This window comes from Eschrichtius robustus, chromosome 1 (genome assembly GCF_028021215.1).
Source record: "Eschrichtius robustus isolate mEscRob2 chromosome 1, mEscRob2.pri, whole genome shotgun sequence".
In the NCBI taxonomy this organism is placed as follows: domain Eukaryota; kingdom Metazoa; phylum Chordata; class Mammalia; order Artiodactyla; family Eschrichtiidae; genus Eschrichtius; species Eschrichtius robustus.
The window spans coordinates 182,573,894-182,590,630 of record NC_090824.1 but is presented as its reverse complement, the minus strand read 5'-3'; the positions used below and the strand labels follow the sequence as shown (position 1 = coordinate 182,590,630).

At 46.1% G+C, this 16,737-nt stretch overlaps 1 protein-coding gene across 18 annotated transcripts in view; it reads right to left on the bottom strand.

Annotated features, from left to right (window-relative positions):
* PARD3 (par-3 family cell polarity regulator) overlaps nucleotides 1–16,531 on the bottom strand; it is a 625,594-nt gene extending 609,063 nt beyond the window's left edge. For 14 of the 18 annotated variants that reach the window (XM_068560771.1, XM_068560818.1, XM_068560780.1 and 11 more), the window contains exon 1: nucleotides 16,351–16,530. In XM_068560771.1, coding sequence (XP_068416872.1) covers nucleotides 16,351–16,470 — 120 coding nt within the window. In that variant the 5' untranslated portion in view covers nucleotides 16,471–16,530. Of the gene's footprint in view, nucleotides 1–16,350 lie in introns of all 18 variants that reach the window. The other 4 variants (XM_068560797.1, XM_068560788.1, XM_068560876.1 and 1 more) reach the window with 2 other exon arrangements.
* Nucleotides 16,532–16,737: the final 206 nt, after the last annotated feature.

The following is a 16,737-nucleotide window of genomic DNA, read 5'->3' as shown; positions in this document are numbered from 1 at the left end:
CCCTTTCAAAAAGAACATGTTTGCATTAGTTATGTTTTATAGCCCTGTAACTCGATGTGTCTATTTTTGGATCTCTCTGGGTTTGGGGGGTGGGGGGAGGACACCTTTGGGGCCGTGCCTAGGGCCATGGCAGAGATGGCCCCGCAGGGCCCGGGCAGTTGCACGTGGTGCCAGGCGAGGAGAAGCCGAGGCCGGGGCAGAGCCTTGATGCCCCCTGGGGGTGTGGGAGGGAGACTGTCCTGGGGCAACGGGGAGCCCCTATATCTATCAGAGCAGAAAGGCACAGCTTACAGCTCTGGCAACAGTACAGAGGAAACAATGGGAGGACCAAGGTGAGAGGGGAAACGAAGGCAAGAGGACTCCAGGCCAGGGAACCGGGAAACAGCACAACTTTGGGGAAACACGAGAGTCCGTTCTGTCATGACGGGCAGAGCGAAGCGAGGTGGTGAGAGATCAAGGCGAAAGGCAGGCAGGGGGCCTTTTTCAGGCCGATATATGTTGTTTTTACCTGGGAGGCCCTGCTGACCCCATGGACTTCCCTGTGCTGGAGAGTGTTGTGATGAAAGCTGTCCTTGGGGAGCTTCCCTGCTGGGAACATGCAGGGTGGGTCACCACACATGGGGGGCGCGGAGGTCATGAACCAGGAGATGCTCTTAACAAGTGGTGTCTGGAGAGCTTTATTCCCAACGCCTGATACCTATCAGTTATATGTAAAGTGTCTCATTTTAAGCAAAACCGAATGAATGTAAGCAATACCACATTTAGATCATTATGGTGGAGCTGCATATTACCCAAAGGTTAGGCACTCAACAGCATGAATAAAATGAGCTTAACATATCGTTAAACCACCCTTGAAAACTCCATTTAATCGCCCATAATCACAAGGAGAGGCTCCCACGATGGGAGGACTCAGGAATGGACACCACAGGGGACAAGGGTCTCCCACTTCCAAGGCCACACTCAGTCCACAACACACACTCACGAGGGGACAGCCACCTTCACCTCATCTACTGTCTGCCTGTCTCTGCTTGAGCACAGAGAATTTAACTCGTTATAATGAATAACACCCCAGTGATGCAATACCCATAAGCTTCCACCCCCAAAAAATCCACATTAGAAAAATAACTAACTCTTTTTTAAACATGACACTTTTTGGCAAACAGCATATAATTCAAAATATTACCAGTTGTTCAAAAGCCAGTTTCCACCATTTTCCAGAATCCTATCTAAGAAAGGTAAACTCATACTCAAGTTCTAATCAGTATGTGGAACATTGGAAGAGCTGCATTCTGAATACTGTTCATTAGCAGACTGATGGAATTACTTCATTTCCTCATCGGCACATGAACTTGAGGGTATATGGCTAATTTATCTCACAGGACATTCCAGTAAAGGAATCATGAGTGGCCCAGCCACTTTGAACCTCTTAGAGAAGATGCCATATAAACCTAAGGTGTTATTATCATTATCTCTTTCTGCAGTACAGCCTGGAAAAGCTGTCAGGTCTTTGGACTCATGAAGTAAGAACTCCAACTACTTCTTAGGTTTACAGCCTTGAAGGCTCAGGACATACATTTTATTACTGTGCCCAGATCAAGAAAAGGAGAATTCTAAAACATGACACAAAACAATAAAAAGACTAAATGTTTGATGTTACATGCAACACACATACACACACACACCCCTACACTGACAGCAGAATAAAGATGGTCACAAGTTCACAAGTTCCTGGACACTCCTGGCTTTGAGAAGTGCAGCCAGCATCCCCTGCCCAGGAATCTGGGCTGCTTAGTGACCGGTTTGGCACAGAGAAGACAGGGATAATGATTCTGCGCTGGCTTCCAGGTCTAGGTCTTTAGAGAGTGACAGCTTCCTCTCCTGACTCCAAGAGCCCTGAGCCCTCCATGCTGGAGACGAAATGACAAGATGCTCTGGTCAACAGTCCCAGTGAACCCCAAGCTTCTACCACCCCCAGCAGCACCAGACATGTGAATGCAACCATCTAGGTCCCCCCAGACCAGATCACCTGCCAGCTGAATACCCCTGAGTAACCCCAAGTGAAGCAGAAGAACCACTGGGCTGAGCCCTGCCCGAACCCTGACCCACTAAATCATGAGACATACTTAGTTGTTGATTTAAGCCATGAAGTTCTGGGTGGTTTGTTAAGCAGCAATACCTAGACAAACAAATTTTCAAGCAACATTTTTACTAACCAACTTATGGTTAAGTGCTATTTGAAATTGCTGAATAAGAAAAACATTCTCACATGGGCACGGCTCCCAGACACATTACGCCTTTAACTAAAGTAATTTCCAACAGGTCTGTAAAATTCAGTACTGGTTAAGTTCTTATAACTGCAGCATCTTTGAAGACAATGTTTTAAATGTTATTACCGAGAACTGCACTTTGCAGCTCTGAAAGCTCCCTTGCGGAAACGATGTCCTGTCTTAATCACCTCTTGCCAGTGAGCCCTGTGCTGGGTCTTCCCGCACCGCAACACGGGAGCTCAGCCCTACGTGCAAACGATCCAAATGAAGGTCGGTTGGCAAATTCCATGTGAAGAATGACAGCTGGGTGCTCCCCTGGTGGCACAGTGGTTAAGAATCCGCCTGCCAATGCAGGGGACACGGGTTTGAGCCCTGGTCCGGGAAGATCCCACATGCCGCGGAGCAACTAAGCCCGTGCGCCACAACAACTGAGCCTGCGCTCTGGAGCCTGTGAGCCACAACTATTGAAGCCTGCATGCCTAGAGCCCGTGCTCTGCAACAAGAGAAGCCACCGCAATGAGAAGCCCGCGCACTGCAACGAAGAGTAGCCCCCGCTCACCGCAACTAGAGCAAGCCAGCGCGCAGCAACGAAGACGCAACACAGCCAAAAATAAATAAATAAATTTTTAAAAAAAAGAATGACAGCTGGTCGTATGTTCTCTTTTCCCTACTTCGAGTAACAGAGGAAACGTATAAAAATGTAGGGTACAACGAGCCATGATGCCAGGAAAAACAAAAACAATCATGCCGTGTCGGAGTTAATAAAACGGATCCGGGCAGGCACATCCTCTGACCCATGTTCAGGTTCCCGAGGCCTCGGGCCAGAGACACATGTTTGCCCTCACTCCCTGGTGTGGGGATGCGGACTGTTCGACGGGAATATTCCAACAAGCTGAGTGTGGAAGTGTGTGAGAGGGACGCCCCGCTGGCCCGGTGAGGCATGCCTTCTCTCCCACACAGGAGGCTCAGCCACAAGCAAGCTTGAAAAGAAACTCCAGCAAAACGAGCGTTCAGTCCACTGCTCACAAGCCCGCTTTACCCAAAACCAAAAATCTTAGTTGTCCTGTCTCTACACATCACAGGCACCCAGAGGACATCATGTGACTCACACCGAAACTCGCATATTTTACTCAATATGACCTTTCCTTTCCCGCCGCATTTCTATCCCACGTGCTGTCTTTTTACGGCTCCTCCTGGACCCTTTAACTCATTTATGTTATTAAACTCAGACTAGACATCCTTAAGAGTTAACGCCTAAAACCTAAGGAACGCTTAATACGGGTGCTGTCAACTGTGTCCACAAATAAAACTCAAAAATTAAGTCATTAAAGTGAGTGACTTCATTTTGAAAAAGAACAGATACTTGTATACATATAATTGAATCACTTTGCTGTACACCTGGAAACTAACACAACATTGTTAATCAACTATACTCCAATATAAAATAAAATTTTTGTAAAAGAAAAGAAGTGAGTGACTTCAAAAGAAATGAAAATGTACAAATTGGGCCATTGTCACTTAAGTGACCAGCCTGTGAGCACCCTGGCTGATCCTCTCAACTTGTGTTCTGGAAATTTCCATGCACAGCTACAAGGCGGCAGGTCCCAGGTCACATAACACAACAACCCCAAAAGGCCTGGAGGCTGCTCTAAACCAGAGGTTCTCCACCCTGGCGGCACAGAGAACACCCAAGGAGCTTCGTAGCAATATAAGTATCCACCCCGGCCTGGAGATCTCATTCCCGTGGCTCGTGGGGAGCCTGAGCATCTGGTTCTTAAAACCCTGCAGCCAGGGTTGAGAGCAACTGCTCTGGAACCATCTGGGGATCTGGCCAAAATGCAGACTCTGAGAGAGTCTGGGATGGGATCCATGATTCTCTATTTCTAACAAGCTTCCAAGCAAAGCCAGCGTTGCTGGTCCACAGACCACACCTGAGCAGCAAGGCGCTTCGACATCTAGCCAAGCACACAGGAGCCTCCTTGACCCAACCCACTCCGTCATCCTGAAGGCGCACTTCTTCCTTATGCGCATGAGCCACTCAAGGAAACCCAGGTCAGAAAACCACCTGTCTTCTCTGATGGGCACTGTTTACTCTTTCTTCTGGAACAGCACAGACTCTCCAGACAGAGGGGTCACATCAGATGTACAACTTTTTGCCACTTTCTTAATCCATTTTAGCCCAAGCGTCCTCACCCGTAAACTCGGAGTTGCATCACTACCACTCCAAGGGATTAAGGAATACACTGGGAGCACAAGCCCAGCACTTAGGGCCTGATGCACAAAATGTCCCAAAGCGCTAACCATGACTCTTGATAATAAGGGTATCACTGCTTCTATTTCCCGATACCATTGTGTCCTGGTTCCCCTCCTGCCTGTCGGAAACTCCTCAGTGAATTGGGACTGAGAAGACGGGATGGGGATCACTGTTAAAGGTACTTTCTCGGCAGCTCTCCAACCTGACAGGCAGATAAATAATGCCCTTGATACAGCACCTCTTGTGCAAGAGCTTTCGATCATCCATCCTGACCTAAAAAGCTTATTGACACCAAAAGCAAAGACTGACCTGAAAATACTACTCCCCTGAATCTACAGAGGAAGCAGCCTCCCTCCTCGTAGGTGGAAAGACAGCCCAGGACCAAAAACTCCTCTGCTTTAGATTAAAATCCCACGCCAACCACCTATCAAAGCAGATCTAAAACTCTCCCAGGTAAAAGAGTAAAACTTAAATGTTCTCAGCAAGCATAAAGAAAGATATATGCGAGGTGATGGATGTGTTAGTTAACTCCATGCGGGGGAAAGTCTGCACAATGTATACATGTATCATGGTGTACGCTTTAAATATGCGACAATTTTATTTGTCAATTATACTTCAATAAAGCTGGGGTGGGGGGGAACTCTCCCAGTTACTTCTCTACAGTTTTGTTATAAAATGCCGGGGTATTCTGGAAAGGTTTTGAAAGCACCATTCATCACTTTCATTACAAAGCACAAAAACACAGGAAATTGTGAATGGAAAAGATATGTATAAATTCCAATCGTCCATGCTGCTGTATCTCTTTTTCATGTCCTGTATTTGAAACAAAAGCTTTGGATTTCAAATGCACTCACATGACACGGTGTTTACAAACAAATACGGGAAGGGATCAAAGTCAAAATATGGATGTAGCGCAGCTAGATAAGCTTTATTGTTTTAATCACTACCTAGCAACTTCCCTAAGAACATGCAGAGAGGGAGGAAGCATTCCTTTAATTAATAAGAGGTTTAAAGTCCTCAAAGAGAGGAAGACGACTCTCAATCTTGCGGTGGGGAAGAGGTATATGAGAAGAGGTGGTCCCCTTGAGCACAAAGCCAGCTAAGTTGTGATGACCTGGCAAGACTGACAGAGTAGCACGGCCACACCCAGAGCAAGCCTTCCGGATACCACTCCTGGATTCAGGATGACAAATAGGTCAATTCTTCTTGGGTGAAGCCTTCAGGTGACTGGCATTGGGTGCCTTTAGCTGAACTAAGGGATTACAAGTCACATCAATCTGCCAACCCTTACAACTACCTACCCAAGCAAAAGATGCTCTGTGTTCACTGACTGCTGATGTAGCTGCCCAGAATCACCATCTTAAAGATCCAGAGGAGTAAAGAAGTGTTATGGGCATGTGAATTATAGAGGCTTATATAATAAAGGATTAGAGGGGTCAAAAAATGTCGACTTTCGGGTGGTGGTGTGATGAATTGGGAGATTGGGATTGACGTATATACACTAATATGTATAAAATGGATAACTAATAAGAACCTGCTGTATAAAAAAATAAATAAAATAAAATTCAAAAATTAAAAAAAAAAAATGTCGACTTTCCCATTTTATTTTATAACTCAGGTTATCTCTTTGAGCTCCAGGGTATTCTCAGAACTACTATTAGTAATTAAATGCTAAAGGTCTTTAAAACATCTGTACATTTTATAAATATCAACAGTATTTACAATTTCTAGTTTTACTCTTTCCAAGTTTCAAAACACTTTTTAATGGAAAAATGTGTAACCAATGCCTTTTAAAATATTGTAAATACAGCGAAGAAATTTTCCATAATCTCCATCCATCTAGCAGTATGGCAGCCACAATTATTTTAGAAAATAACAAGGGCTAGTGGTAGAAAAAGCAACACAGTTAAGATAGACAAACACACTTCTTGATCTGTAAAAGAATCAGTTTTAACTACTGGGTTATCAGAACATTCTTTTTCCCTATTTCCAATTGATTTATTAGTAAATACTAAAACTGGAATTTCTATAGTACTTTTAAGAAAGTAGTAACTCTTTAACAAATCATCTTGAAAAATGACAACTGGTATCATACATCAAATAAAAATCAAGTTGACTTTATGAATTAGCCATTAAAAGTGTGCCTAATCTATGTGTAAAACTTGAGACAAAGAAAAAGATCTAAAGTTGACTAAGAGTCTATAATATGGCAGGGGGATTATCTACATTAAATCCCTTGATCTTCGTCACTGCCAACAAAAGAAAACATTCCCAAATTACAGATGAGAAAACTAAGGCTCAGAGAGCTGGTGGGACTTGCCAAAGTTCAAAACTACTGTGGCCAAAACCAAAAACTAGAAAAGCTCTTCCACTATGGACATCTTTGGAGCATCTAAATCAATGTCACTGGGATTTTATTTCTCAAACTGCAGAAGAAAGTTTTCGATACTTTTTTAAGGGAGAACTTTTTTTACCAAACATTCAATTTCCCACATCTAGAGCAATTCTAAGGAGGATGAGAAGAAACAATTTAGAAGCATTTACTCAAGTGAGCCTTAGTCACTGGCAACCATTCTTAGCAAAAACGAAAGAACAGTACAGTTCACATTTAGTCCGTTTTACTTCCTACAATGCTTTTTTACGTTCTCTCTTCATACCCTCACAACAATCCCATGAAGGACGTGGTATTAGAAGCCAAGGATCCTGGGCTTACAGAAGTTGCCGTTCTTGCTCTCAGACACACAAATGATGCAATCTGCTCTTCTGAATCCTGGCCCAGAGTGTGTCATACTGATGTGCCTGCCTCCTAGGAGGAAAAAAACACCCACCACCAAACTTTCCACTTCCAGCTAATTGTGTTTTTGCAAACATCTGTGTTTTTAACAAGTGGGTCATAAAATACAAAAGATAAAACTGACTCCACCTAAAAAGTTCAGGGTTTTATCAGCTTTCCAGGTTTCCTTGAAAAAAATATCCCTGATAGTATGTGCCTTCATAATTGAAAATATGACTCATTTCATATTCCTCAGGCAGTACAAATGCTGAAATGCCACCATCTTCCAGAGGCAGTTGTCTAAAGAGTTATCAATCCAAATGAGGCACTTTCACTTAGAGATCCTCTTGATTTGTCTGAAAGGTTTTTTCCAGATCTCTAACAAAGTGGTAAAGATTCCAAATCCTACACTCAACTTTCATGGATTTGTGATTAGTCATATCCTGTACGGTGGTACACCAGGAACCAATATCCTGCACATTCCACCTCCTTCTTCTGCAGGTGCTGCTGGCTGGGATGAGAGGATCTCAGGTTAGAGTATAACCCTGCTGGGCAGGAACCTGGCTAACTATTATTCACATATGACTTTGCACACTGGATTTCAGAATTACAAATGATACATCTTAAATGCCTTTGTGTGGTCACTGGGAAATGGTTTTTGAATTCTGGATTCAATATTAGATTTAGAAAAAAATCAAAACACGAACATGAAAAAACTTTCCCAGTTTTTACTGTATACTTAAAAGAACTAGAACAAAAAAACCCATTCTCATATCAACCACTTACACAGAAATGGCACTCTCTTTTTTGTGTTTTTCATCTGTTAGTACCACATATTTTCAGTATTCAGCAATTTTAGGTTTTTGATATACAGTGACTTGTTTTCTGAAATAAACATTGAGAAGGAAACATTGATTTTTATTGTAGAATATCTCAAAGAGGCCTTTTCAGAAACATAAACCCTATCATACAGGGATGCAATACAATAACAAGAAAAACTACACACCAGAAAAAAATAAACCCGGGTTCCAAAAAATTAAGTCTTACTGTTTCTGTATATTAAAGAACATTAAAAGTGGGAATAATATCGACCTGTCATCTCTAAAACCACTTAAATTTATACCACCATAGAAATACCAAGTTCATGAACATGTATGTGCGTGTATATGTACACATATACCATCCATTTAGAACCATGCAGAAGCATACGTTTAGTTTCGCTTCACAAAATGAATAATCTTATTAAGTTACTTCTGACCATGTAATTTTATTTTAAAAGATACTTATCTTGGGACAGTAAGGAATTCTGAGGGACAGTCCAGGTGAAATACATACTTTCAAACAGTATATGTTTGACCTGGGGGCCAAGCCCATCATTTCAAAGTAAGGGAGGCAAAACATTCTCACAGGGAGGGTGGATGCAGTAGAGATCTACCCTGTCTGCGCCTCTGAAACGCCACTGCACACCACTCATGCCTCCTGGTCCCACAGGCAGACAACCAACCACGCAGACTCGGGGTGGCTGTCACGGGGAAACAGACATCAGGAGCCCAGCCCAGAACTTCTGAATATGGGAAGATGAGGATGGGAAAACTGGTGCTCACAGAGCTTGTGAGATTTGCCAAAGCTCAAAACTACTGTCCTAAACCAAAACCTGGAGAAGCTCTTCCACAATGGACATTTTAGGGCATCCGAATCAACTGCCAGGGCAGCTGGTGAGCTGGGGAGGAAGGAATCTCTGGCTGACGGAGAACAAGGCAGAACAGGTGAACGGTTAGTTGGTGAAGCCTTTAAAGGGGGGAACAGGAGACTCGGCGCCTCAGCAGTCGGGGGCTTAGCAGACAGCACCAGGAGAGAGTAGGCAGGCTTGAGAAAGCAGGTTCACACATTGTATGGAAAACTCCTAAAAACAGCCAGTCTTCGTTTGAGGTTTTTGAGTATCTCTGACACAGAAAAACATGTTTTATGGGACTCTCAGAACTACAAAATACATAAAAATGGAGCTTTGTTCATAGTGGCTTATGTAGTCTATTTTTTTAACATCTTTACTGAGACATAATAGTATTCCATAAAATTCACCCGTTTAAAGTGTACAATTCAATGATGTCTAGTCTATTCACAGAGGCATACAACCATTACCACTATCTAAATTTAGAACATTATCATCACCCCAAAGACCAACCCCATCCCCATAAAGAGTCACTCACCATTACCCTCAACCCCCAAGCCCTGGCGACCACTACTCTACTTTCTATATCTATAGATTTGCCTACTTTGGTCATTTTGTATATATGGACTCATACAATATGTGGGTCTTTATGACTGGCTTCCTTCACATAGAATAATGTTTGCAAGGTGCATCTATAGCGAGGCATGTATCCTAACTTCATTTTTGCGGCTTAATAATATTCTAATGTATGGATATACCACATTTTGTTCAGTTAAACACTTGGCTTGTTCTATTTTTTGGCTGTTATGAATAATGTTGCCATGAACATTCATGTACATGTTTTTTGTGTAGACATGTGTTTTCATTTCTCGTGTGTGTATGTGTGTATGAGCTATTTCTGAGAGAAAAAAATTAAATAATTCACATTTCAAGTCACTTGGAATGAAGCTGGAAATTTTATTTCTAAGTTCCAATATGAGTTGATGGAGGAAAAAAGAATAAACAAAAGTAACAGAACCACATAAAGATGGCAGGTCAGACACAGGAAGACACAGAGCCATGAAGGAAAGGCATTTTTACATAATCCTTCCAAATGGAAAAAAAATTTCAACAGGATAAAATAATGACTAAAAGACAAAAAATAATCACCTTTCTACTATGTTCACAGAACTCTGCATTTCTTTTCATAAAGATTTTTCTATTTTCCATGTAAAACAGAAAAGATACCAAAAATCGGTAAAATGTGTAAATTTCCTGAGCCCCTGCTCTACTGCCATTGACCTTGACCTTGGTGGCAGCTAGCACTGCTGAGTGAGTGGCCGAGCAGGAGGAAAGCCCCCTGTGTGGGCCTAGCCACCCACCTCCACCCCCTGGAAAAGCACCTCCACTTGTGGAAAGCACCTTCCTGGACCAATTGTACATATTTCTTTCCGTCCTTGAAAAAATGCAGAAGGCTCTGTTCATCTTTCAAGTGTTTGCCATCACCTGCCCGCATCCAGCTCTACAGGGAGGTACAAGTCTCAAAGGACAGCTGGAGATTCTGTGCAAATGGGGCTTTGAACCCTACCTCCGCGCCCAATTCACCGGCATTCACCGTGAGCCAAGAAGCACCTCCCATCGCCAGACTCTCCCTGTGAATCTCAGATCCTAAACATTTCTGTTTACTCCTGGCACTTACCCACGGATCCCAACTAACAGTTTTAGAAGCGCCAGACCCAGCATAGGTGTGTTTCGGGGCCAGATTCCCGCACTGCCCTGGCCACCTGCCTTGAACCAGGCCCCACGCAAACCCCAGGACGACCCCTCTGCTCGGGCTGAAGAAGGGACCAAACTCCCTGAAAACAGCCGACACGAAAGAATAACTTTCAGATACTCCAAAATCACACTAAATCTGAGTTGCAATTACAATCTCTTTGTGCTAATATGCCAAACATACCAAACCTTAAAGTCCTTAAAATTACACAGTCTCCGAAGCAAAAGTGCACTTTTTGTGTGAGAATACGTGTCGTGTATTTGTTCTCAACTTCGTGTCTACTCAACTTGTAAGATGACTACGTGGCAGATACTGGCCATACAGGTAAGACCGAGGCAGGGCCATCACCTTCAAGCACCTCACCTGGAGGAGAAGGGGCACAGTTCTGTTCCGAAACAAACACACCGCAGCACCCACAGCAAAGCACGTTCCTCCAGGTCAGTGCGGGAAGCTCCTGAGACAAGTGCCCCGCGGGGAGAACCTCAGGCCGCCTTGGGGTGCAGGGCCAGCCTGAACTGAGCTGAGGCTCCAGACATGAGCAGACAGGAAGAGAGCAAATGGTCCAGGTGGGAGAGACAGAAAATGCCAGAGCAAAGACAGGAAAGTGCAAGCAAGGCCAAGTGGGTAGGGATGGGGTAGGGGGTCTGGGGAGGGAGAGGCTGGAGGCAAGAGGGGTCCTGCAAGGGACAGGCCCTGCTGAGGCGGCAGAACTTGGCCTCTGGGGAAAGCGGGTGTCGAGGCCCTTAAGCAGAAGAGTACACGGAGAGTTGCATTTTAGAAAGATCAGTCTTTCAGACATGTTTGTTTATATTTTCCTTTCTGAAAGGGAAGACGGGAAGATGTTAATGAAATAATAAAATTTATTTCGTTTCACTATTCAAAAATATGGTCATTCAAATTCTGCAACAATCTATTTTCCTAAAAGTTTCAATAAGCTCGTGAATGTGTAACAACATGCAGTCATCCATCTGTTCACGAGAAATCTCACACCAACCACAAGATTTGTCACAAAAACCATGATTTACACGGTTTTAGTAATCAACAGTCCTCCTCCCCCGCAAAAAAAGGAAAGCACATTTTCAAAAGTTACTGCCCATAAATTTGTTAATTTTTTTTAATAACAACAAACTGCTATTAAATAACTCACACAACTCTTCCATGCTCAAGGGACAGAAGCAGTGGCCCCAAAACCACAGGCCCAGAAAGCAACCTAGGGTAAAGCCAATATCCACAACTTTTATGTTCCCTGCCTCATACACACACCCACACATACACACAGATTTGCTCCTCTGATTGTGGTGCTGCTTAGGCAAATATTACCATTTCTACCTATTCTTTAATTAAATTACACTTTCTTCTTAAGCAGAGAGGAAAAACCCAAACAGGAAGAGCAGACTGCTTGGGAAAGCCTGGCAGGCAGTAAAACCATCCACCCAGTAAAACCCGTTAGGGATCCAGAGGCAGTGCTGAGGAGCTTCCCATTCATCATCCCCTCAGTACTCACCTGAACCCTGCAAGGGAGTGACCCGTTTTAGAGAGGAGGAAACGAGGCTCTGTAGGGTTGGTGTGCCCAAGGTTCAACGGTGAAAACAGCTAGGTCTCCAAACCCAATCCAAAGCGCCCCCTGCCAGAAGAGGGCTATGGGCGGCAGGGGGGGTGGCAGTGAGCTAAGAGGCTCCAGCCACCCCCCACCCTCACTTCTGCCTTTAGCCCCCTCTTCCCTCCGCTACTCAGCAATCAGCAGTGTTTCTGTGGATGAACGCAATCCTGGTGGTCCTCCTCCCAGAGGAGCGCTTGTCCTGCCCAAGCACCCCGGTCCTCCCTGGACCATCAGACTGTAGGAAGTAACAGCATCTTGCCCCAGCGTTCCCAGTCCTCCTCAGCTTGGTCCTGCCCCACCATCTGACAGGAAGGCAGCATAGGAGCCAAACTAGCCCTGATGCTCACCTGCAACGCCCTCCCTCCCACCTCTCCGAATGGCAGCAACTCTCCAGATTCACTCGCCTGGACCCTACCGAAGCCCTACAGACTGGGACACCTAGGCCAGGCAGGTGCTTTTGGAGGTCACCCCACTAACCAGTTAGGAAGCACTGTCCTAAATCCAGGCCAGCCTTCCCACTCACTACGCCCAAGGCAAACCCCCCAGGCCATAATGACCACTCCCATCTCTGAAATCCAGAAGCAACTACTGTCTGTATGTACCACCATGTTGCTAATTAATGCTATTGCCTACTGTTATTTATAGTTTAATATATTCACCGTCTCCCAAATTACATTCTTCTGCAGTGCAAGAATTCAGCCTTACATTTCTTCATAGAGCATGACATTTTGCATACAGTAGCCCTTCAACAAATTAACAATTAAAAAAAAAAAAAAAAAAGCATGGAGATTTTCTTATCTTTCTCCTAACCAGAGCTGGGATGCACAGCAGGAAAAATGGGAAATCTCAGAGCCAGCCCCAATCCACTCAGAATTAGGAAGGAGCCGGCAAAGCCCTGAGAAGCCAAGTCACCACACTACAGAGTCCCGGCAGTTGGTGCTCTGCACCCTGTGTCCATTGGGGAGCATGGATGAGTCAGGCCACAGGTAGGAGAAGAAGGGTCACATACACAGAAAGTCCATGTAACATGGTCCTCAGTGTCTAGCAGAGCACCCTCCTTAGAGACGCTCTGGATGAGGATGGGTGGATGGAGAAGAACAGCCAAAGCATTTTCACCCATCAGTGATCATAAACAGAAAACTATTTTTTCACTGGAGAAAAAAAAAAATGCTATGAATAAGTGTAAGCCTTCAAATATCTGCTTATTGAGGACATTTCTGATATTAAGTCATGCCACTCCACTGCCCAGAAAAACTGATCTGTTTAACCTGAAAACAGCTCAAGTATAATGCCAAAAAATTAGCCCCATCACACCACAAAATGCTCTCTGCAGAGAAAGTCTTAGTGGCTTGGGATCTTTCTTTCTGTTTCCTTTTTCTTTTCTTTTCTTTTCTTTTTTTTTTCCAGCTTATCTGGTTTTTATACAAAGCCATAAACATGATCTTCCCCCATTTTTCCCCACCAGATGGGAGTTCATCATGGCACATGTCACCTAGCAACCAAACACCACTCTACAGCTACCCAGTTACCCAATTCTTCATACAAAATTTATCTTGTTCTATTCAACAGTAAGGGGTGAGGAAGAGATAAGAGAATAAAAGTTAAAACAAGTGTTAATAAGTGTTTGCTTCATAATCATTTTTAAACAGGGTGGGAGAAATGGGAAGAGTGACTAAAGTTTAATCTTAGCCATTACCTAATCATTTAAGAGGAAAAACTACAAATGGACCTGGAATAAACTCCAGCTCTTGCCACAGTTGAGAGTCAACAGTCTTGTGATCCAATGCCTGAACTTTGTAGACCACAAAGCCCATTTTAAAACTTACCTGCTGAACTGTGAGTTGCACTTAAAGAGAACTTAAATAATTTTGGAAACCCCTGAATCATCTCTGAGTCATTTATCTCCAACTCCAACAATACCATCACTCTCTGAGAATCACCCTTCCTTCCTTCCTTCTCCACCAGAAAAAGTAATCAATCTCATGCCTACCCTTCACAACTCAGCTGTTGAGCTCCTCTTGGGGTGCCTTCCCAGGCACCCTGCAAAAACTTGCGCTTCCTTTCCCGCTCCCCAGTCACTGTGAAACCACCACCACTGACACCTAAAAACAAAGTCCAGATCTCTCAGCGATACCTCTCAACTCCATCTACCCGACACCCCAGAGGCCTGTCTTCTCCCCACCGCACCACGACTCTCCCGTCCAAAGGCTGGCCGCCCTCACTTGGAGGACTGTGGAGCCCCTTTCCTAGATTCTCACAGTCCAATTTCCACAAGCAGCCAGTGGGTCCTGCAGATGTCCAGCACCCAGAAAAATGCCTTGGACATGGCAAACGCTTAAGAATTTCTGCGGAACATACAAATGACTCAACTACATCTGTATCTCCCAAACAAGCTGTTCGACCAACATGCATCGTGTGCATAATGAAATATGACTAATTTTAAGCATGTAAATGTTTAAGCATGTAAATGACTAATTTTAAGCACGTAAATTTTAAATTAAGCATGTAAGCAAAGAAATGTCGATCACCCCTCCCTACTCAGGAACCTGGACACACTGCAGAATATATATTACTGTATTTCTCTTTCCTTGCATGATTTTTTTGTTGGTTTCCTGAGTACATATGCAACTTGATTTGTTGATATAGAATATTTAGATCACAAACTGTCATTCATAAACAGTGCTTTAAAATGCTAAACATGGGTTTAGAGGGGTTTTCCCCCTTGACAGTGGTTCAAGATAAACAGGTGCCCAATTTCCACTAATTTTATTTGATTTTCAATAAGTTCAACCAACTGTAAAGAACATTTTAGAGCCGTTAAGTAAAGTCAACATCTTCCATCATTGTGTCAGGTTCTTAAACGTTCCTAAGATTATCTTTAAAAGGCCAAATTTATGCTATTTTTCTCTATACTAAAAACAACAGTGTAAAAAGGTTTTTTCCCCTCTTAATTTCTGAGACTTTGTAGAATGCCACCCCAGCACCCTGTCTACACTCAATCAGGCTTGACAAAGCCACCGTCCCTCTCACCTGCGACCCCCCAAACCCACAGGACGCAAACCACTCCAAGATCGGGGACAAAAAGGAAATTCTGAAAGTGAACATGCTTTCCACCAAACGTTACTCTGCCGCAAAGGAAATATCCTCAGGTGCTGGGGAGAAACTTGGGAGGCGTGGGCTGTTGTCAAACAGACACAGACGATAAAACAATTTAACAAGATGCCTTTTCACTTCTGACACATTGTACAGGAATGCAGTGAAGTGGAGACAATGTTATCACTCCACGGGGAAAAAGGGAAAGCTACTCAACTCCAGGCCCGGGCCGCGCGCGGCCCCGGCTCCACATGGAGCTCGTGGCAGACAGGTCAACGGCGACATGCCTGCAGGAAAACTCGATATTCGGTGACCGATTTCTGGGCTGTGCTCCTTCAAGGAGCCGTGCTCCGGCGCCTCTCGGTCACCGAGGTGCTGGGCTCCAGAGACGATCGCGAGCCAGTGGGAGCGGGTCGGTCCCCGCGCCGCGCCCCCATCCGCCCGGGACCCCTGCCTGGCACGCACGAGGGGCTCCCACTGCCCGGCGGGGGCCCAGAGGCACAAGCGAGCCAGCCACTCTCGCAGCACGCGGAGCGAACTCTGCTCCACCAGGAAAGTTCCCTCGCCCGGCCTCCGCCCGCGGGCCTGGGCGGGGAGCCGGGGCCGCAGCCCGCGGCCGGGAACAGGCGTCCGGCCCCGCTCCGCGCGCCCCGGCGCGGCTCGGGCTCGGCTCCCGGGAGGCTCGGGGCGCCGGCGGCCGGGACCCGAGGGAGAGGCAGGGGCCGGGGCCCTGGGCCCGGGCGCGCGGAAGTTTGCGGCCCGCAGACCGAGCGGGGGGCGCAGGCCGGACCGGCCGCCGCGCGCTCCCTTTCCCCGCCTCCGCCTCCTCCTCCCCTTCCAGGAAGCGCCATATTGATCCCGGCGCCTTCCCTCCTCCCGTTCCTCCTCCCCTCCTCCGCCCCCTGGGCCGCCCGCCCCCGCCTGCGCCCCCGGCCCCTCACCTTGGCGATGGCCTTCCGGTAGCGGGTCACCGCTTGCTGGATGAGGCTGAAAACTTTCATGTGGCCGTCCCCACACGGCACGACCACCCGGGTCCTCCCAAAGCACACGGTCACTTTCATGCCGCCGCCGCCGCCGCCGCGGGCCGGCCCGCGCCCCTCGGTGACCGCGGCCGGAGAGGCCGGAGCGCCCCGGGCCGGGGCGGCTGTACGCGGGGCGCGGGGCGCGGCGCGCGGCGCGGGCGCGGGCGCGAGGCTAGGGGCCGAGGCCGGGGGCCAGATAGGCTCGCATGCCCCGCCCGCCGCCCTCGCCTCGCCTCGCCTCGCCTGGCCCGGGGCTCGCCCGCCTGTGCCCGCGCGGCGCCGCAGCCTCCGGCCACCTGTTCGGCG